This window comes from Papio anubis, chromosome 13 (genome assembly GCF_008728515.1).
Source record: "Papio anubis isolate 15944 chromosome 13, Panubis1.0, whole genome shotgun sequence".
In the NCBI taxonomy this organism is placed as follows: Eukaryota; Metazoa; Chordata; class Mammalia; order Primates; family Cercopithecidae; genus Papio; species Papio anubis.
The window spans coordinates 105798649-105819972 of record NC_044988.1 but is presented as its reverse complement, the minus strand read 5'-3'; the positions used below and the strand labels follow the sequence as shown (position 1 = coordinate 105819972).

Below are 21324 nucleotides of genomic sequence, written 5' to 3'. Positions count from 1 at the left end.
TGCCCATCCCCCCACTGTCTGTCCATCCCTGCCTTGGAAGGTGCTGTCACCTGTTGGGCCGAGGGAAGCACCCCCGCCCCCGCCGCTGCCCAGGGTCTCTGGTTCCTGTTGCTGGTGCAGCGAGGGCCACAGCACCCCAGCTGGCTTGGGTTCAGCTGACCCCGTGCCCCCACCCTTCTGTTCGGCCTAATTTTTCCTTTTCCATCCTATTTTCATGATATAAACTCCTTGAGGGGAGGAACTGAGTGAGTTCTGCCCCCACTGAGTTCCTCTTGCCCCTCCTCCTCATTTTGGGGCGGAGGGAACTGTCATCTGTCCCCTGGGGGCGGCAGATGGCTGCTTAGCTTAGAAAGGAAAACAGCACAATTTAGAATTAGTCCTGGGTGAAAGGTCGAGGCAGCATCTGCCTCCCGCTGCTTTCTGGAGTCGCATTTCTATGGAGCGGGCCTGGCAGGGAGGGTGGGAGCGGCACAGTGGAAATACTGAGGCTGAGGCGGGAACCAAGCAGAGGCGGTGGCGGTGGAGGTGGTGGTGGTGGCACAGCAGGTGCCGGGGCCACTTGGCACCCTCCCCCCCCAGCCCTCCTGGAGCCCCCGCCCGCCGCTTACCTGCGGGGGCCCAGACAGGACAGGTTAGCCCTGCACTGCCAGGCCACTGAGTGTGGGGGATGGGACAGGCAGGTACCAGGTGACCCTAAGAGGCAGGCACAGAAGAGGAGTCTGTGGGGGCACACCTGGCGTGGGCTGGGTCTCCGCCGTGGGAGCCCGAGAGCTGGGTGGCTTGGTGGACAGGGCAGCTGTCTCATCCAGTCGAGGGAGACTGGCGTTGCCTATCTCAAGCCCCCATTTTTAGCCCCAGAGGGGTCTCCCCACCGCCCCTGACAGGAGGAGATAAGGGGACGGTGGAGGGTGGGGTGCGGGTCACTCATGGAAGCGCTGAGGATCCCCGTGGGCGAGGCGGCTGTTGGGTGCCACCTTACTCGGCCAAGCCCTGGCACCCGACTCGCAGCTCACACCGGCCCGCCCGCCAGGACAGCATTGAAGACAGAGTGGCCTGGGTACTGGGGGTGTGGCCAGTGCCAGGGCCGTGAGGGGTTTGGTCACAGGCTGGTGGTCCTGGCCATGGCCAAGCTGCTGGCCTGAGGTCCCTCCCACCTTCTCAGGGACGTCTGGGTGCTGTGTGGAGGGCAGGTGTCAGGTGTCTGTAGGCGCTCCAGCTCTGTGGCCAGGTGGGAGAGAGGTGCAGACCGGCGGGGGGCACAGGCTGGAGGCTGCCCACAGCAGCAGCGGGAGACTGTGCCCAAAGCTGCCCCCCACACCTGGCTCAGAACGTTCTCCAGGCTCGGCCGGTTCTCCGCCCCTAGCACATCCCGCAGCACCTCCAGGCCGTGGCTGTGGGGCCGGGGCAGGGGCCTTCCCTGTGGTGTCCGGTGCCCAGGCTGGGAGTGGGGGCGGACAATGGGCCCTCTCAGCCTGCATTCCCCCACGGGAGCCTCCTCAGGCCTCCGGCTGGGGCTCCTGCCCCACCCGCTGGGAGCAGCTGCCGCCACGTCCGACACCTGCTCCCAGCTGCCCTTTGTCCGAGCACCGACGCCTGATTTATGGGGCATGTTTTCCTCTTGCTGGCCCGGCGTGATACAGCCTCGTTAACTGGGATGCGTTTGGTTGGGCAGATTCTCCCACAGTCCTCCACGTTGGGTGGGGAGTGGGGCCTGGTGTCCGGGCAGAGCGTCGTGGTCTATTTGGGGACAACCTATGTCCGGTGACCTCAGGGCACTTGGCGGGAGACTGCTCTAGGGGCTTGGACCACCACTGTGTCCCCCTGGGGTCCCCCCCTGGGCAGCTCATGTGGAGTCCCCTAAAGCTGTGGGGTGGGCCTCCCCTGCCCCCCTCCCCGTCTTGCCCAGCAGGTGAGCTTTTCCCGCTCCTTGGAGTCTTGAGGGCCCGGGAGGCAGGGGACCGGCTTGCATGGGCCAGGCTGAGGAAGCTCCAGCCCCTGCTTTGATGGCCCAGCGCCCTGTGTCCTGCACCCACCCCCTGCCGACTTCGTCAGCGGCTGGGAAAGAAAAAAGGGCCTTTTCTCCAAGCGGGAGCCGTGGCCAACTCCTGCCTGACAATGGAGCATTTATGTGGAGGGAGGGCCCCTCCTGAGGCCACAGCCCAGCCCAGCCTGTGGGCTCCGCGGGTTCCCAGCGGCAGCTCTGCCTCGGGGACCAGCCGGCCTGTAACTGGATCTGAGTGCAGTGGGAACCACGCCTGCCCTCCCCACAGGTGCCCGGAGAGGCAGGTCTGTCGCTGCAGCCCCGGAGTGACCGGCCACACAGGATGGGGGAGGGGGAGCTTCATTCCAGGGCTGTGCCCGTCACTCACTGGGCTGGTGGGAGCCGTAGCAAGGGCCGAGTGAACTCCCCAGAGCCCCTTCGGAGGGGGTGACATGTGTTTTCTTTAAGCCAGTTGGTTTGGGACTTTTGGCTTCTGGCAACAGATGGTCGGCCAGAGTGGCCCTTTTGCGTTCTCTCTACCCAAGCCGTGGCCACGGGTAAAAGCCTTCAGGGAAGACAGATGTCTTCCGGGCCTTTGGGACAGGGGCGTGGCTGGCTGCTGAGAAACGCACAGGAACCGCGCCCCCAGCCTCCACAAGCCCCTCAGGGTAAGGCCCCCCCAGGCCACTGTCACACATATCACAGGTTTGATTGGAGACACTGGGGTGGGAATAAGCGGGAGAGGAAGCAAGGACTTGGGGGGCCGGTGGGGGTCCCGTGCGAAGCTGGCAGCTTCAGGGCCGGTCCTGGGGCAGGTGGCCGCCGCAGCCTCCCACCCAGGTAGGCTCTGGAAGGCAGGACGGTTCCCCCTGTACATCCCATCTAGAGGAGGCCACGCCCACCCAGAGCCTGAGCCATGGGGCTGCTGCCTTCCCAGGCCGCTGGGGCTGCTGGGGGCTGGTGGCATGTTCTGCTTCAGAGGCTTCACTACTGGGAAGAGCGGCGCCCGGCGGGTCCCAGACCTTCCCCCGAAGCGTAAGGCCAGGAGGTGACTGGGGCCAGAGATTTATGACCACAGCAGGTGGCTGGGGGGGCAGGCTCTGCGCCCGTCACCACAGGGAACAGGTGAGACCAGGCCTGGGCGGAGATGCAGGACCGCTCCCCTGGCTCCCCTTGTTCTGTCTGAGCTGGACTGTGTGTCCAGGGTGAGGAGCGGCCTTTCGCCCACCCTGATGGGGCTGCAGAGACCTGGCAGAGGGGCGTCCTCCTGGCACCTTGGTTTCCCCGGCTGTAATGTGGGTGCTTCTGCTCCCAGCTGATGTGCCTGGATGTGTGTTATGAAGACTCGATGTGGAAAGAGAAACGTGTCCAGGGGCTGAGCATGGGCAGGGAATGGGCCGACCTGCATCCCCAGTGTGGTCTCAGCATTAGGTGTCCCATCAGAAAGGCTTCTTGGCCGGGTGCGGTGGCTCATGTCTGTAATCGCAGCACTTTGGGAGGCCGAGGCGGGCGGATCATAAGGTCAAGACATCAAGAGCATCCTGACCAACATGGAGAAACCCCGTCTCTACTAAAAATACAAAAATTAACTGGGCGTGGCTGGGCGCGGTGGCTCAAGCCTGTAATCCTAGCACTTCGGGAGGCCGAGACAGGCGGATCACGAGGTCAGGAGATCGAGACCATCCTGGCTAACATGGTGAAACCCCGTCTCTACTAAAAAATACAAAAAACTAGCCGGGTGAGGTGACGGGCGCCTGTAGTCCCAGCTACTCGGGAGGCTGAGGCAGGAGAATGGCGGGAACCCGGGGGGCGGAGCTTGCAGTGAGCTGAGATCCGGCCACTGCACTCCAGCCTGGGCGACAGAGCGAGACTCCGTCTCAAAAAAAAAAAAAAAAAAAATTAGCTGGGCGTGGTGTTGGGTGCCTGTAGTCCCAGCTATTCAGGAGGCTGAGGCAGGAGAATCGCTTGAACCTGGGAGGCAGAGGTTGCAGTGAGCCGAGATCACACCACCGCACTCCAGCCTGGGCAACAGAGTGAGATTCCGTCTCAAAAAAAAAAAAAAAAAGAGGCTTCCACGTAGGAAGGGGCACGGGAAGGTGATCCACGCTTTCCACAGCTGCCATCATGTTGACACCTGAAGGTTGGAAAAACCACGACCTTCGTTACTGCCCAAGCAATGCCTGTTCGCTGTAGCAAAGCCGGAAAGAAAAGCAGATAGGCCTGCAGACCCGGAGGCCCTACGGAGCTGACGTGCATGGCTTCTCTCCATGGCTCTCTGCGGGTGTAGACCCAGACCCCTGCCTGGGCTGTGGAGTCCAAGCTGGGTCCTGCTGGAACATCCTAGTCTCTAGCTTGTTCCCCCAGTTAGCATTCGTTTTTCTTTCTCTCTCTCTCTTTTTTTTTTTTTTTTTTTGAGTCTTGCTCTGTCGCCCAGGCTGGAGTGCAGTGGCGTGATTTCGGCTGGCTACAACCTCTGCCTCCCGGATTCAAGCGATTCTCCTGCCTCAGCCTCCTTTAGTGACATTCAGTACATTCCCAAAGTTGTGCAATCACGGCATCTGTCTAGTTCCAGAGCATTTCGTCAGCCCTAAGGGAGCCCTGCTAAGCAGCCATCTCGCCCGTGCCCGGGGTGTGGGGGGAGGCAGCTGTGCCCATGACAGGTGCCCGGTGCTGACTGGTGGGGGCGCTGGGGAAGCAGGTGGGAACTAACTGCCCTGGCACATCTGCCAACAGCTGTGGCGGGGCCTTCGTGGGCCCGCGATGCCAGGACCCCAACCCGTGCCTCAGCACCCCCTGCAAGAACGCCGGGACATGCCACGTGGTGGACCGTGGAGGCATGGCAGACTACGCCTGCAGCTGTCCCTTGGGCTTCTCTGGGCCCCTCTGCCTCACGCCCCTGGACAACGCTTGCCTCACCAACCCCTGCCGTAATGGGGGCACCTGCGACCTGCTCACGCTCACGGAGTACAAGTGCCGCTGCCCGCCCGGCTGGTCAGGTGAGGGAGGACCCACAGCCCGAGGGGTGGGCAGACCCAGGCCCGCCACCAGCTGCCCATGCAACTCGAGGTACTTGGCGGGATCCAGGCCCGGGTCTGTGACCCGGAAGTAATTGGGAGCCCCTGACCCAGGGTCCCCGCCCCGCTCCTAGCCCCAGAGTCACCTCGTTTTCAGCTGCTTGCTCTGGCCCAACCCTTGCTGTCCCTGCTTCTGCGAGACAAGGGGTGCCTCTGTGTCCAGGCCGCCCCTACCCCCTTCCTCCTGCCATGCACTGACCCTCACCTGTTAGGGTGAAGGGTGTCTGGAGGTGTCAGCTCTGGGAGGAGACGGCCCGGGCTCAGGCCTCTTGGGACCTGTGGTCCTTCATCTACCAAAGGTGACCAGTCTCACAGCAGGTCCTGAGGATCAAATGTGATAGCACCTAGGCTGGCACTTCCAGGGGGCCTGAAGGGAGGGAAGGCCTGGCCTCGGGGAGCAGTGAGGCCAGCACAACCCTCTTGTCCCCTTGTCCCCAGGGAAATCATGCCAGCAGGCTGACCCCTGCGCCTCCAACCCCTGTGCCAACGGTGGCCAGTGCCTGCCCTTCGAGGCCTCCTACATCTGCCACTGCCCACCCAGCTTCCACGGCCCCACCTGCCGGCAGGATGTCAACGAGTGCGGCCAGAACCCGGGGCTCTGCCGCCATGGAGGCACCTGCCACAACGAGGTCGGCTCCTACCGCTGCGTCTGCCGCGCCACCCACACCGGGCCCAACTGCGAGCGGCCCTACGTGCCCTGCAGCCCCTCGCCCTGCCAGAACGGGGGCACCTGCCGCCCCACGGGTGACGTCACCCACGAGTGCGCCTGCCTGCCAGGTAGTGCTACCCGCCGGCCGGGGTGCACAAGCCCCTCCCCGGCTGCCAGGCCCGAGGGGCGGGGATGGGGGCACCTGGTGTAGGGGGAGCCCTGGGAGGGCCCATGGCGGGGAATTGGGAAGGCAGGGTGGCGAGTTCCCCAGACTGCAAGTGGTGGTGTGGCAGGGGTGGCGCGTCTGGAGCGGGGTGTGCACTGGGAAGAGACTCGCACAGGGTCTGGGTGCCAGCCTGTGTCTTTTGAGTTCCTTGGAGCTCACATTCGAGCTGTAGGACGCCCTGCCTCCCCCCAGTGCAGGCACCCTGACTTGCGCAACCCTTGGGGTTTCCCCTGCAGTGGGGCTGGGGCTGGAGAGGGTGTGGGAGCTGCGGGTTGCACTATCACTTCCCTGAACCGTGGCCCTTCCTGCTGTCCTGCTGGTCTCCTGTGGGTGGGGGTGACAGGTAGGCACAACCCCCTGCCCGTGCCTCCAGCGGCTCCCCGATCCCTGTGTTCTATGTAGGAGTCTCTCTGCTGTAGTTCTTGTTTGAGTAAATTTTGCAGCAGCTCTAGAAATAAGGAAGAGTTTGAAAAGTTTGAAAACCTCCAGTCTTGGCCAGGCACGGTGGCTCACACCTGTAATCCCAGCACTTTGGGAGGCCGAGGCGGGCGGATCACGAGGTCAGGAGATCCAGACCATCCTGGCTAACACGGTGAAACCCCGTCTCTACTAAAAATACAAAAGAAAAAAAAAATTAGCCGGGTGTGTTGGCATGTACCTGTAGTCCCAGCTTCTCGGGAGGCTGAGGCAGGAGAATCGCTTGAATCCGGGAGGCAGAGCTTGCAGTGAGCGGAGACCGCGCCACTGCACTCCATGCACTCCAGTCTGGGCGACAGAGCAAGACTTTGTCTCAAAAAAAAAAAAAAAGAAAAGAAAAAAGGAAACCTCCAGTCTCAGCTGCACAGAATGGCTGTTAGGTGGGAATGGGGAGAGGGCCTTCAGGCAGGGGTGGGGCCGGGGGGTGCACAGGGTCCTGGCTGACCCACGGGTGACCCAAGGGCTGCTCCACCCCCTTGGAAGCCCCAGGCTGGCCTGGCCTCTGCAAAGGGGAAGCTCCCTGGCTGCCCAGTCAGCTGAGCCCAGCCAACTGCGTGCAGACACCAGACGTGTGCGTTTCCTGCAAGTCACTGGGCGAGCGTGGGGTGGGGACAGGCACTCCCTGGCCGGCTTGGATCTCTGCAGGGTGGGGCGCAGAGTCCTTCTGCTGATGGGGGCTCAGATGCCTTCCTAGCAGCCATGGGACCCTAGCTGCAGTCACATGGGTTGAGGGGCCAAGCTCTCAGGGGGCTGTGGTTCAGGCTAGGGCAGGTGGGGTGTGTGCAGCCTTGTCCAAGGCCACCTGTGTGCAGAGCTGACACCCTCCCACCTTGGGCAGGGTGGGTGAGAACCTCCCGGTGAGGCCCAGCAGCAGGGTGCTGGGCCTGCTCAGAGCCACTGCCTGTGCAGGGGCAGCTCAGGGCCCTGGGGAGTGGGCAGGGAGGGAAGGGGAGGGGCTGGCGGGGTTTACTTACTTGAGAGTGGGCAGATCTCAGAGGCTGGGGGCTGGGCCACCCCTTCGGTGAGGGCTGTGCTCACTGCCTGCTGTGGGGTCTGGCCGTTTCAGGATGAGATAACCATCCAGGGGGCCTCCGCAAATGACTCAGGCCTGCCAGACCCCAGCTTCACGCTCTCCCAGGTGGCCCCTGCACCCAGGCCCCCTGAGGGGCCCTCAGCCGCCTCTGGTGGTCAGTGAGCCCAGGAGACAGCTGTGTGTGGAGTCACGGGGAACAGAGACGCGGGCAGCCCTGAGCTCTGCAGGCCGGGGAGCTGGCTGGGATTTGGAGTCGCACAGCCTGCCTGGCATGTCAGCACTGTCTCCTCTTAGGGTCACTGGCTGAGGCTGCGTTGCAGAGGGGCCAGCTGGGGTCCAAGGGGCTCTCACTGGCTTCCCCGCCCTCTTTCCCACCTGTGTTCCTCAGCCAGCACTGTGCAGGGCAGGCCCGGGGTCGCAGGCCCAACCAGGGGCCCCACCTACCTAAGAGCCGGGCTGCAGGGTCCCACACATGAGTGGGGACCGGGACTCAGGCTCCAGGCTCTGATTTTTTTTTTTTTTTTGAGACAGGGTCTGTGTCACTCAGGCTGGAGTATAGTGACGCACCCTCAGCTCACTGCAGCCTTGACCTCCCAGGCTAAAACGATCCTCCTGCCTCAGTCCCTCAAGTAGCTGGGACCACAGGCGCGCGCCACCATGCTTTGCTGCTTTTTGTACTTTTTTTGTAGAGACAGGGTTTCGCCATGTTGTCCCGGCTGGTCTTGAACGCCTGGGCGCAAGCGGTCGGGCCGCTTCAGCCTCCCAAAGTGCTGGGATTCCAGGCGGGAGCCACCGTGCCGGGGCTGGGCTCTGATTTTGGGTGCTCCCCAAGCCGTTTTGCATTTTGGATTTTGGTTGTCTCTGGCCCGCCTGCCTTTGCTCTGGTCCAGTGGACGGACGGGGACGGGCAGGGTGGTGGCGGTGGCGCAATGTCTCAGAGGGAGGGGCCGAGCAGGTGGGAGCTCCAAGGGCAAGGGGGGTTCAAAGGCATCTCGGGAGGGCAGCAATTAGTAACTGGCTGCAGGTTTGGCTGTTGCCGAACGCGCCTTTCTGGGTTGATGATTGAACCAGCGGGAGTTGAGTGGATTAATAGCTAACTGGCTGCCCTGGAGGCCTGGGTGGGGCCACGCCTCGGGGGAGGGGGCCCCGGCAGCTTGTGGAGAAGGTGGAGGAGGAGGTGGGCGCCAGAGCTCTGCCCAGGAAGGATGGGCCATCTGAGTCTCTGCAACGTCCCCAGGGCTGCCGGGGCCCAGCCTGCCCCAACCAGCAGCCTCCGGGCCCCATGTCCCCTGCTGCTCAGAGCTCAGCCCCCAAAGATGGGGTACATGGCCCCCCTACTGAGACATTGTAGGGAGCTCTGAGCATGCAGGCGGCACCCAGGTGCGGGAGCTGCCGGAAACTCCAAGAGACACAAGGGTTTTTGTGACAGAATCTGGAACCCTGTGTTCTTGAGTCCCTGTTTAGCCAGCCCTGTCCAAAATGATTCTTTAGAGCAGGGCATGTCCCTCTGGGCACTGGAGTGAGGCAGGAGACAGGCACAGATCCCAGGGGCCCCAGGGCAGGGCTGTGGAGGCCAGGCAATTGTGTCCAGAGCAGCGTGTTGGGGGTCCAGGCAGGAGCCGGCTTGGACCTCAGGGAAGAGGCTGACCCAGCACCTCTTGTGGCAGGCTTCACCGGCCAGAACTGCGAGGAAAATATCGACGATTGTCCAGGAAACAACTGCAAGAATGGGGGCGCCTGTGTGGACGGCGTGAACACCTACAACTGCCGCTGCCTGCCAGAGTGGACAGGCGCGTACACGGGCGGCCGCAGGGCGGGGCAGCTGGGGCGGGGCTACTACCCACTTACTGAACTGCACTCGCGGGCAGAGTGCGGAGCAGCCAAGACCCTGTCCTAGGCCAGGCAGGCTGGGGTTGGCCGAGAAGGACAACATGATAGGGGGCCCCACTCCCTGTAGCCAGGGTCTGACACCCCTCACCTCGGGGGTCAGCACAGACAGGGCCCTGGTTGGTCTGTGTGGGCCATTTGCAACCTGGCCCCAGGCAGCCCCTGTGCCCAGTGGGGTGTCCTGGCATTGAGGGCCGTCAGCACCCCACTCAGGCCACGCTTCCTGGGCCAGTCACAGTGATGCCCAGAAGAACAGACAGGCTCTGCGCTCGGGAATTACCCTCTGGTGGGGTGATAGGCGCAGGGGCACCCTGACGCAGCCATGTCCACCCCGACGCAGCCATGTCCACAGAGCACAAAGAGGAGGCAAGACTCCCCCATGGTGCTGGGCGTGCAGAGGAAGGAATGATTGAGGCTGGTGGTGGGTGGAGGAGTCAGCCCAGGAAGGCTTCCTGGAGGGGGTGGCATTGCAGCACTGCATCTTAAGGGACAAGGAACTCAGGGAGTGACAGCTGCCCGGGGCCGACAGCTCATGTTCCCTGCAGGTCAGTACTGTACCGAGGACGTGGACGAGTGCCAGCTGATGCCAAATGCCTGCCAGAACGGCGGGACCTGCCACAACACCCATGGTGGCTACAACTGCGTGTGTGTCAACGGCTGGACCGGTGAGGACTGCAGCGAGAACATCGATGACTGCGCCAGCGCCGCCTGCTTCCACGGCGCCACCTGCCATGACCGCGTGGCCTCCTTCTACTGCGAATGTCCCCACGGCCGCACAGGTGAGTGCCCTGAGGCCCAGGTGGGCGCAGTGGGGGCTCACATGGGCCAGGCCTGACCTGTGTGACCTCCTGTGCCCAGGATAACCTGAAAGGGCCTTTCTGGTCAGGGAGGCCGGTGGTGGCCATGAGTCTCCCTGAGTGTCACGGGACCCTCGATGGGGTCATGGCGGGCAGCTCCTCCTGGGGCGCCAGTGGGGATGGACCCCAGTCGTGGGTGGTGCGCCATGGCTGGCCCAGGGGCCGTGCCTGCTGACCGCCGCTGCCTGCGCAGGTCTGCTGTGTCACCTCAACGATGCGTGTATCAGTAATCCCTGCAACGAGGGCTCCAACTGCGACACCAACCCTGTCAACGGCAAGGCCATCTGCACCTGCCCCTCGGGGTACACGGGCCCGGCCTGCAGCCAGGACGTGGACGAGTGCTCGCTGGGTAGGTGCTGGCACAGGGGGTGCGTCTGGGTGGGGGTAGCAGCCTGGCCCCAGAGCCAGTGGGAAGTCATTTCTGGCTTCAGGGGGTGCTCGATTGGATGGGGGATGGGACCCTGCCAGTCCGACGTGGGGGGTGTGCAGCGAGGTGTTGCAGGGGCCAGAGTGCCTGGAGAAGCCTCTCACCCGTGTGCCCTTGCCAGGTGCCAACCCCTGCGAGCACGCGGGCAAGTGCATCAACACGCTGGGCTCCTTCGAGTGCCAGTGCCTGCAGGGCTACACGGGCCCCCGCTGCGAGATCGACGTCAACGAGTGTGTCTCGAACCCGTGCCAGAACGATGCCACCTGCCTGGACCAGATTGGGGAGTTCCAGTGCATCTGCATGCCCGGTGCGCCCGCCGGGGCCAGGGCGGGAAACTGAGTCGAGGCTGGGCAGCCTTGGAGGGGCAGCCCCGGGAGCATCTGTGGGCCGCTTCCCCTTCCCCAGCCTCTGTGCCTTCTGGGCCCACAGCCTGCACAGGGCATGGGGAAACTGAGGCCAGGCCACAGGGCCAGCAGAGCATGGGGCAGTGCTAGGTAGATGAGGGTGCTGGGCTGGGGGCTGCAGGGGGGCAGGTGCGCAGAAGGTCCTTGGTGGCTGGGATACTGGGCTCAAGGCAGGGGTTGTGTCCATCCCGAGTCCCCAGCTGTGCCCAGTGGGGCACTGGGGCTGCGCGTGCCCCCCTCACTGTTCCCCCACCCCACAGGCTACGAGGGTGTGCACTGCGAGGTCAACACGGATGAGTGCGCCAGCAGCCCCTGCCTGCACAATGGCCGCTGCCTGGACAAGATCAATGAGTTCCAGTGCGAGTGCCCCACGGGTGAGGGCCGCCCCCGCCCCCTGCCCCTGGGCTGTCTGCACCCCGGCCTCCTGAGGGGTCGTCTGCACCCCGGCCTCCTGAGGGGTGCCTGGCCGAGGGTTGTGTCCCCTGCCCCTGGGCCGTCTGCACCCCGGCCTCCTGAGGGGCCGTCTGCACCCCAGCCTCCTGAGGGGCCGTCTGCGCCCCAGCCTCCTGAGGGGTGCCTGGCCGAGGGTTGTGTCCCCTGTCCCTGGGCCGTCTGCACCCCGGCCTCCTCAGGGGTTGTCTGCACCCCAGCCTCCTGAGGGGTCGTCTGCACCCCGGCCTCCTGAGGGGTACCTGGCTGTGGGTTGTGTTCAGGTTCCCGGGACAGAGTGTTTTGCCTCATGAGTGGATGGGGGTGTTTTCAGACTTCCCTGAAGGGCAGGGCCCAGTGGGGAGTGGGAGCTTGCCCAGGGGTCATGGTGGAGCCCAGGGCCAGGAGATCCTCCTTGATCTGGGTGCAGCCGCTCCTGCCTGGAGAAAAGGGTGTACCAGGAGCCGTGGTGCCCAGACAGGGAGGAGGCTCCATCCTGGCCTTCTGAGGGCTTGAGGCTGGGAGGGAGGCCAGCCTGCCCCGTCTTGCCATGTCCCCTGCCCAGCGGCACGCCAGCCGCAAGGCCAGGGTACGCAGAGAACCCCGTGGGGCAGGTTGGCCTGCAGTGGAGATGATGGCCGCCCAGGGCAGACTTGGAGGAACTCGTAGGGGCCTGGGTGAAAGGTGTTTCCATCTGTCCCAGAGCCGGGGGCCGGGGCGCAGAACCCAGGGGGGTGTTGCCGGCCCAAGCCCAGGCTCCCGAGACAGATTAGCCGTCCCAGACACCGGAGCAAGGGGAGCCCCATTCTCCGCCCGGCTCCACTGTAGCCATAGCAACCCAGTCGGTTTGGGAAAAAGGCCCCTTCTGTGGGAGCGAGGGCGTGCGGTGCCGGCGGAGGGGCTTTGATCGGGGAGTGGGCGGCGGGAGGCAGGGAGAGCCTGGGGTTGGCTGAGCCCAGGCTGAGTGTGCCCCGGGGAACCCAGCTGGGAGCTCACTGCTGGGGTCTGGCCGGGGGTCACTGAAGGCCCATAATGCTGTTGCACGTGACTCCCTCCCCTCCCCGGCCCCAGGCTTCACTGGGCACCTCTGCCAGTATGACGTGGATGAGTGTGCCAGCACCCCCTGCAAGAATGGTGCCAAGTGCCTGGATGGACCCAACACTTACACCTGCGTGTGCACAGAAGGTGCGGGCCGGCGCCCACCAGAGGGAAGGGACAGGGTACAGGGGAGAAGGCACTCAGGGCAGTGAAGGTGACAAGGTCTTAGACATCTTGGTCTGGGCCACCTGGTCCAGAGACCAAGAGCACAGCTCAGCCCCAATCCTGGGTGGGTGGGAACGCCCCTCGACAAAAGACACGCCCGGAGCCCTCCTCAGGTGGGCACGGGCGACCCCAGGTCTGGTCATGGGTGTCCTGGGAGCAGCCAGTCCTGATTCTTCCCGTGCCCGCCCCTCCCGCGGTCCAGGGTACACGGGGATGCACTGCGAGGTGGACATTGATGAGTGCGACCCCGACCCCTGCCACTACGGCTCCTGCAAGGACGGCGTCGCCACCTTCACCTGCCTCTGCCGCCCGGGTTACACGGGCCACCACTGCGAGACCAACATCAACGAGTGCTCCAGCCAGCCCTGCCGCCACGGGGGCACCTGCCAGGACCGCGACAACGCCTACCTCTGCTTCTGTCTGAAGGGGACCACAGGTGGCCGGCCAGGCGTGTGGCAGGTGGGTGGCCAGTGGGTAGGGTGGGTCCGGGAACTGACCGCCACGTGCCACCCCTTCAGGACCCAACTGCGAGATCAACCTGGACGACTGTGCCAGCAGCCCCTGCGACTCGGGCACCTGTCTGGACAAGATCGATGGCTACGAGTGTGCCTGTGAGCCGGGCTACACAGGTGAGTGGCCCTGCACATGGGGGCTGACTGGACTGCGCTCACAGGTCAAGGTCAGCCACTGCCCCGGGGCTGCTGAGGGGGTGGGTGGGGGCTTTGAGGCTGCCCACCTGGGCAGACTAGTCTGCAGCAGAGACTGCAGCAGGGCCAGGGCTACAGCCAGCAGCATGGTGGGCGCCCTCCACCCCCTACCCCTTGTCTCTGGTCAGAGCTGTCCCAGGCCGTGTTGGCACGGTGGCCCAGCAGGCCAAGAGGGAGCGGCCAGCCCTGAGGCCAGGCTTGAGTTCCTTCTTCCTCTGTGACTCACCAGCACCTTTGAGCAGGTCCCTCTGCCTCTCTGGGCCTCAGATTCCCATCAGTCAGGGCCATAGCAGCCCCTGCCGCTGGGCCCCCTGGGAGGATGACTTGAGTGGGCACTGGTGCCCGGGGAGGCTGGCACGTGGCACACTGTGACCTAAGACAGTTTCTGACATCTGGAAGGATGCGTCCAGAAGGGTGATCGCCCTGGCTCAACAGACAGGGAAACCGAGGTTGACGTGGGTGGGACCCCCGGGCTCTGGGCCTTGGAGTCTGACCCACCCCTGCCTGCAGGGAGCATGTGCAACATCAACATCGATGAGTGTGCGGGCAACCCCTGCCACAACGGGGGCACGTGCCAGGACGGCATCAATGGCTTCACCTGCCGCTGCCCCGAGGGCTACCACGACCCCACCTGCCTGTCTGAGGTCAATGAGTGCAACAGCAACCCCTGTGTTCACGGGGCCTGCCGGGACAGCCTCAACGGGTATGCGGCGGGGCCGATCGTGGGGACACATCAGTCCTAAACCCTGGGAGCTCTGCTGCCAGGAGGGTGGCACCTGCACAGAGCTTGAGATGGGCCAGAAACGGACCTCGGACGGGGCCGGGTGGCAGGGAGCTCCCCTCGGGGACGCATGTGCCTCTGGGTCCTCAGTCGGTCTGCAGTCCACACCCGGCAGCCCTGCACCCAGCAGCTCTGTGCCACGCGTCCTTGTGGGCTGCATGGTGGGCTCCGGACACGGGTCCACAGTGACCCCTGAAACACGTTTGCATGGTCGCAGCAGTGAGTGTTTCTGATGTCCATGATGGGCCTGGCAGCACTCTGCCTGGATGGGACCATTTAAATCAGCAGGGACCTCATTGCCCTCATTTGGCACAGAGGAGGCACTTGCTTTGTTCAGGGCCACACAGTGGGCAAGTGGCGGGGGTCTTTTCACAGCACCCCACTGCCCTACGCTTGGCATGGTCCCCTTGCTAACGAACCAAACCCTGTCGCAGTCTTGGTTATGGGAAGCACTGTAGCCCCCACATTCATTCTTTATTTTGAGACAGAGCCTCACTCTGTTGTCCAGGCTGGAGTCCAGTGGCATGATCTCAGCTCACTGCAGCCTCCACCTTCCAGGTTCAAGTGATTCCCCTGCCTCAGCCTCCTGAGTAGCTGAGATTATGGGCGTGCGCCACCACACCTGATTAATTTTTGTATTCTTAGTATAGACAGGGTGGGGGAGTGTCGCCACGTTGGCCAGGCTGGTCTCGAACTCCTGGCCTCAAGTGACTCACCCACCCCTGCCTCCCAAAGTGCTGGGATTACAGGTGTGAGCCACTGTGCCCAACCTGCCCCCACTAAAGGACTCTGCGAGTCTGAGTAGATGGGCACCTCGGCCAGCCCATGGGGCACTGCAGACCCAGGAGTGTCCAGGCCCTGGCCGTGCTGCTCGGGCCTCCCTTGACTGCAGTGTGGTCCCCCTTGCAGGTACAAGTGCGACTGTGACCCTGGGTGGAGCGGGACCAACTGTGACATCAACAATAATGAGTGTGAATCCAACCCTTGTGTCAACGGTGGCACCTGCAAAGACATGACCAGTGGCTACGTGTGCACCTGCCGGGAGGGCTTCAGCGGTGAGTGGGCTGTGCATTTCTCAGTGCAGAGGGCTGCCCTCGAGTCTGGTGAGCTGGAGACACAGGATGGGACCCAGGTCCAGCCAGCACCATGCATGGTGTCTCCCTCCCGTGGCAAAGCCTTAGCTCCAGGCCTCTGGCTCTCAGAGATGAGGAGGGGCCTGGGGTGGGGAGCAGGCCCAGGGCTGCTGTTGTGGGGCCCTCCCAAGGTGCCTGGGGGTGCTGGACATGCTGAGTGCTGTCCCCTTCCCACCAGGTCCCAACTGCCAGACCAACATCAACGAGTGTGCATCCAACCCGTGTCTGAACCAGGGCACGTGTATTGACGACGTTGCGGGGTACAAGTGCAACTGCCTGCTGCCCTACACAGGTGAGGGGTGGGTGGGGCCTGTGCTGGAGAGGGCAGGGTCTGTGCTGAAGGGGGCAGGGCCTATGCTGGAGAGGGCGGGGCCTGTGCTGGAGAGGGTGGGGCCAGGTGTGGGGGCGGCCTGGGAAGCTGTGACTGGCGGGTAAAGTGGTGGCTTTCTTGGGGCTGGACCTGGGCCCTTGGGCTCTGTGCTCCCAGCGCCCACCCTACTGGGGGCCTCTGGGGGCCGGGCTTCCCCACCCCCGCCAGCCAGGCCTGAGGGATTCCTTTGACGGCGGGCCCTCTTTGTGTGAGGGGAACAAGGAACCCTCTGTTTCGGCTGAGCAGGGAGGGGTAAGTTCCCCCAACTGTCCAGCCCCTGCCGTGAACCCAGCCAAGGGGATCGCAGGAAATGATCTCCTCTAGAAAAGACAAAGAAGAGTCCACGAGCACCGGGGTCCTGGTGCTCCCCAGGAGCAGGCGGAGGGTGCTGCCTCGGGGCCTGGTCAGGGTGGGCCTGCCTGGCCAGGCGGCCAGGCTGGAGGTTCCACGCCTGCGGTTCCCATGACATCCAGCAGCCTGTGGCCAAAACGCTGTTTTCTTTGACCAAAGTTAAGGACCTGGGTTTTCTCTCCCGTGTCAGTCAGTGAGGACCCTCCCTCCACCGCCGGGTGCCCCTGTCCCTTTTGGACACGTCGATCGGGCCGGTGGTAGGAGCAGCAGTGCTGACCCGCTTCCTATCTGCCCGCTTCCTGCTTCCTTTTACACAATTGTCGGAAACTCTGGCGCAGTTCCTGCCTGCCCAGGTCACCGTGGAAACCAATAGGAAGAGAGGCCCTGGAAAGTCGCCCCAGCAGGCCAGGGAGATAATGGGGGACAGGGAAGATAACGCAGTCCCCACGGTTATAAACAGGAAGCTCAGCCATGGGGTTGTGCAGAAAAGGCCCTCGGCTGTGCACGTGGTTCCCACACAGCCTTTGCCAGACACCCTGCATGGTCCTAGAGGTCCCCAGGCTGTGCCTGATGCCCCCAACACACAGGATGTGCTGAGGGCCTGGGCCTGTCCTCTCCATCGCAGCCCTTGTTCGTTGGCCTCCCGTGATGGGCGTTTGCTGCTTGTGACACGAAGTCCCAGGATTAGTTTCAGGCCTCAGTCTCAGGCCAGGGCCTTTCGTCATCACCCGGAGATGAGGGGGCTGGTGTCAGGGGTGGGCCCAGGTGCTTGGAGTGTCGTGGAGCCCACCCAGCTGAGGCCGCCTCCGCTGATGCAGTCCTTGTTCCTGGGCACTTCTGGCGGGGTGAGGCCTAGGCTGTGCCCCGCTGCCAACCGGGAATGAGGGGTGGCTTCTGAGCACGTTTGTGCAGCTTGTCTTCAGCGTCCCCCAATCTGTGCTCCACTCCACCCCTGGGTCCGGGTCCTGACATAGCCAGGAGCACTCAGGGGTCTCCGTGCACATTTGCCTCCCGGCGGGACCAGCAGACGGCGCTCTGATGGCAGAAAGACCAGCAGGTGGTGGCCGGGCGGCCTTCATTCGGGAGATCCCTCCGGGTGAGGCCCCTGGGGTCACGTGTGTCTCCTTCCCGCAGGCGCCACGTGTGAGGTGGTGCTGGCCCCGTGTGCCCCCAGCCCCTGCAGAAACGGTGGGGAGTGCAGGGAATCCGAGGACTATGAGAGCTTCTCCTGCGTCTGCCCCACGGGCTGGCAAGGTGAGGCTGGCCCAGGGCCAGCGGGGGCTGGGACGGGAGGTCAGGACGTCTTCGGGACACAGGCAGCTCCCAGGCAGGCTAGATGAGCCTTCGGAGAGGAGCCGGTGGGTGCTGAGGAGGCCCTGGTCAGAGAAGCTCTGGAATCAGGAATTGACCTGGGAGCACCCTTCCCAACTCCAGTTCCTGTGACCTTCTTAGGCCAAAATTAGGGGAGAGAGGATGGTCTTGGGGCCACGGAAGCCCACTCCTGGGGGTCGGGAGAGGCACTATAGGTGGGTGGGCCAGCCTGGGAAGGGCCTGGAGGGCCAGGGGCTGCTGGTGACCAACTGGCCTCCTCCTGCCCCGCAGGGCAGACCTGTGAGGTCGACATCAATGAGTGTGTTGTGAGCCCGTGCCGGCATGGCGCGTCCTGCCAAAACACCCACGGCGGCTACCGCTGCCACTGCCAGGCCGGCTACAGTGGGCGCAACTGCGAGACTGACATCGACGACTGCCGGCCCAGTGAGTGGCCCCGCGGCTCTGGCCGCCTCCAGGAAGCTCTCAGGCCTCAGTTTCCCTGGGCAGGGTTGGTGCGCATGGTGCTGGCCATAAGCGCCCAGGGGAGGCCTGAGTGTGGCTGGGAGGGTTGGGTCGGGTATGAGGGATGTGCTGAGGGATGGCCAGGGTGGTTCAGGAGGGCCCCAGGGCCGGCTTGTCCCTCCCTGCACTTTGCAGGAGAGTCATGATAGGCCCTCCCGCGGCTCTTTGCTGAGCTGAGGATGGCTTGGGCCCGGCCTGCACTCCCGCCGGGCTCGTCAGGCCCCACTGCAGGCCAGCGCGCTCAGGCCTCCCTGGCCCTGCTTCACAGAGGTTGAGGTTGGCAGAAGCCGGGGGTCTTGCTGGCATCACCTGGCAGGCAGAGGCAAGAACTGTCACTCCTCCCCTGCTTGGTCTGTGAAACCTGCAAAGCTGTCCCCTGCCCTGGGACTTGAGGACAGGAGCAGGTGGGGAGAGAGAGACCCCAAGCACAGGATATGGATGTGATGCAGCCTGTGGGTGCTGGGGCTCCCCACTGGACACCTTTGTCCCAGGGCGGCTCGCTGCAGCCCTGGCAATGAAAGGCTGGGCTGTCCGCAGCCTTCCCAGCCCCCTCCCACAAGTGTGGGTTTGTGTCTGCCCCTCACACACCCCTCCGTCCCCTCCCAGACCCGTGTCACAACGGCGGCTCCTGCACAGATGGCGTCAACACGGCCTTCTGCGACTGCCTGCCCGGCTTCCAGGGCACTTTCTGTGAGGAGGACATCAATGAGTGTGCCAGTGACCCCTGCCGCAACGGGGCCAACTGCACGGACTGCGTGGACAGCTACACGTGCACCTGTCCCGCGGGCTTCAGCGGGATCCACTGTGAGAACAACACGCCCGACTGCACAGAGAGGTGCGCGGGGCTCGAGTGAGGCCATGGGGGGAAACGGGCAGTGTGGGCCACACGCAGTAGCTGGCAGCCTGACACCACGCAAGCGTCTGCCCAGGCCTGCTGGGCACTTAGCACTGGTTGCAGCCAGGCACACCACGCAGGCGTCCACCTAGGCCTGCTGGGCACTTAGTGCTGGCTGCATTGAGTCCAGACATTGTTCATTGTACCAACGTGTCCCTCCTGAGAGGGCCACTGTGTCCTCCTCCTGCGTCCCACACCAGGAACACCAGTAGTCTGTCCTGAAGAACTGGTGCACCTCCTTCTATTAGACAACGAGAACTCTGTCACTCTTGTTTCCTTTTTGCCATGGTTGCCAGGAAGCTCATTTGGTAAACGTCAGTCTCATCCCTGATTTCTGACGTTAATTACCTCCTGTGTTACCAGGACAGGTTCTGGTTTCTCCCTCATTCTTACTTTAACCACCCTGTGCCCGTGCGTTTGGTAAAGCCACTCTCGACCTGACTTATAAAGAAGGCAGGAAAGGGAGGTGTGACATGGCGTGAGAGCTGGGCCCCAGGCTCTCACTGGCCTCCCTGGATCAGCCAGGCTGCCCTGGGCCTGTTCTGGCCATCAGGCCCCTTAGGGCTGAGCGGAAGGGGAGGTGCTGGCGAGGTAGTGTCTGCTGGAGCGGGGACCACCAATGCCCTCCTCTCAGCCCCTGCCTGTCCACCCCCCTGCAGCTCCTGCTTCAATGGTGGCACCTGCGTGGACGGAATCAACTCATTCACCTGCCTGTGTCCACCTGGCTTCACGGGCAGCTATTGCCAGCACGATGTCAACGAGTGCGACTCACAGCCCTGCCTGCACGGCGGCACCTGTCAGGACGGCTGCGGCTCCTACAGGTGCACCTGCCCCCAGGGCTACACCGGCCCCAACTGCCAGGTGAGTGCACCAGCCACAGAGGTGCCCGAGGGAGGGGCTCTGGGTGGGTGCCTGCCTGCAGGGGGCGGGAATGGTCACCCCCAGGTCCCACCGTGTCGGCTCAGGGTCACCCCTACACTCCTGGGCAGAGGGCTTCGGGGGTCTGAGCAGCCAGTGAAGGAATCTGATGCGGGAGCAGCAGGCATCTTCATTTCAGTCTGGGTTTCTGGAGCCAGGGCAGGAGCTCAGGAATTGGGGGGATTGAGGAAAGACGTTCCTTCTAGCAAAGGCCGAGGGTGGTCTGGACCTGCTGAGGGCCCTGAGGGAGACCCAGCCCAGGCTGTTTTCCATGTGGGGGCGGTGGGGAGTCCAGGGACGGCAGTTTCCACTTCTGTAGAATGGGTTGAGGCCTGGGTTGGAGTAGGCCCCTTGGTGGATGTGCGTTCTGAGCTACTGGGGAAATGGCCAGGGGGGTGGGCACACGGCTGACCCCAGCCTGTCCCCAGAACCTCGTGCACTGGTGTGACTCCTCGCCCTGCAAGAATGGTGGCAAATGCTGGCAGACCCACACCCAGTACCGCTGCGAGTGCCCCAGTGGCTGGACTGGCCTTTACTGTGATGTGCCAAGCGTGTCCTGTGAGGTGGCTGCGCAGCGACAAGGTAACCCGCTGTGCCCACCCGGCTCGGGTCCCAGCCCGCCAAGGTCCTCCGTGGGCCTGGGCCTCACCTGTCACCCACCCCAACCCCCACAGGCGTTGATGTTGCCCGGCTGTGCCAGCATGGAGGGCTCTGCGTGGATGCGGGCAACACGCACCACTGCCGTTGCCAGGCAGGCTACACGGGCAGCTACTGTGAGGACCTGGTGGACGAGTGCTCACCCAGCCCCTGCCAGAACGGGGCTACCTGCACAGACTACCTGGGCGGCTACTCCTGCAAGGTGGGGGCCCATCCTAGGGTGAGGGTTGTGGCCGACACGAGTGTTGCCACACACTGGGCCCTGACTGGGAGCTGGCACAGTGGAGAAAACTGAACCTGATAGGCCCATGCGCCGTTCAGTCTCATTAGGGGAGGGCTGGGGTAATCAGGGTAGACCACCTGGAAGAGGTGGCCTGTGGAGAGCCCGAAGGAGGGTGAATATTGCTGAGAAGTGGGATGGGGTTTTCCCTTTCTCTAGATTGTGTCTGGGCTTGGCCAACACCTACCCTGAGACCCTCACCTCTATCCTACGGGACAGAGTCCACCCACCCCCAACAGGCAGTGACTCCGGTCACCGAGGCCCCGCCAGGGTCTGTTGGGCTGGGTCTCCCTCCAGGTCTGACAGGAGCGAGGGGCCTGTGGCTTCGCTGGACCTGAGGGCAGCTCACATGGCCCTGTCAGCCCTCACGGTGGGGTGGGGGAACGCTGCATCCTGGCACCAACTGAGCCGCAGGGCCCCTCGTTCTGTTGCCTGCACAGTGCGTGGCCGGCTACCACGGGGTGAACTGTTCTGAGGAGATTGACGAGTGCCTGTCCCACCCCTGCCAGAACGGGGGCACCTGCCTTGACCTCCCCAACACCTACAAGTGCTCCTGCCCACGGGGCACACAGGGTAAGGGCCACCGCACGGAGGGCTGGTATCGGGCATCCATGGCCAGGGCAGGGGTAGGGCAGGCACCCCGTGATCGGCCCGAGGCATCCAGGAACCAGCCAGAAACTCCCAGTTTCCCA

The 21324-nt window shown here is 63.7% G+C and overlaps 1 protein-coding gene across 2 annotated transcripts in view; it reads left to right on the top strand.

Annotated features, from left to right (window-relative positions):
- The window catches only part of NOTCH1 (notch receptor 1), a 50861-nt gene that overhangs the window by 17790 nt on the left and 11747 nt on the right, over positions 1-21324 (top strand). The window contains exons 3-22 of one of the 2 annotated variants that reach the window (XM_021927039.2): positions 4715-4977; positions 5494-5832; positions 9108-9230; positions 9873-10106; positions 10378-10533; positions 10733-10918; positions 11276-11389; positions 12516-12629; positions 12910-13143; positions 13226-13336; positions 13925-14117; positions 15105-15250; positions 15507-15620; positions 17184-17303; positions 17652-17804; positions 18489-18717; positions 19437-19638; positions 20124-20277; positions 20370-20554; positions 21073-21205. In XM_021927039.2, coding sequence (XP_021782731.2) covers positions 4715-4977; positions 5494-5832; positions 9108-9230; positions 9873-10106; positions 10378-10533; positions 10733-10918; positions 11276-11389; positions 12516-12629; positions 12910-13143; positions 13226-13336; positions 13925-14117; positions 15105-15250; positions 15507-15620; positions 17184-17303; positions 17652-17804; positions 18489-18717; positions 19437-19638; positions 20124-20277; positions 20370-20554; positions 21073-21205 — 3503 coding nt within the window. The remainder of the gene's footprint in view (positions 1-4714; positions 4978-5493; positions 5833-9107; positions 9231-9872; positions 10107-10377; positions 10534-10732; positions 10919-11275; positions 11390-12515; positions 12630-12909; positions 13144-13225; positions 13337-13924; positions 14118-15104; positions 15251-15506; positions 15621-17183; positions 17304-17651; positions 17805-18488; positions 18718-19436; positions 19639-20123; positions 20278-20369; positions 20555-21072; positions 21206-21324) is intronic. The other variant, XM_031654716.1, reaches the window with a different exon arrangement.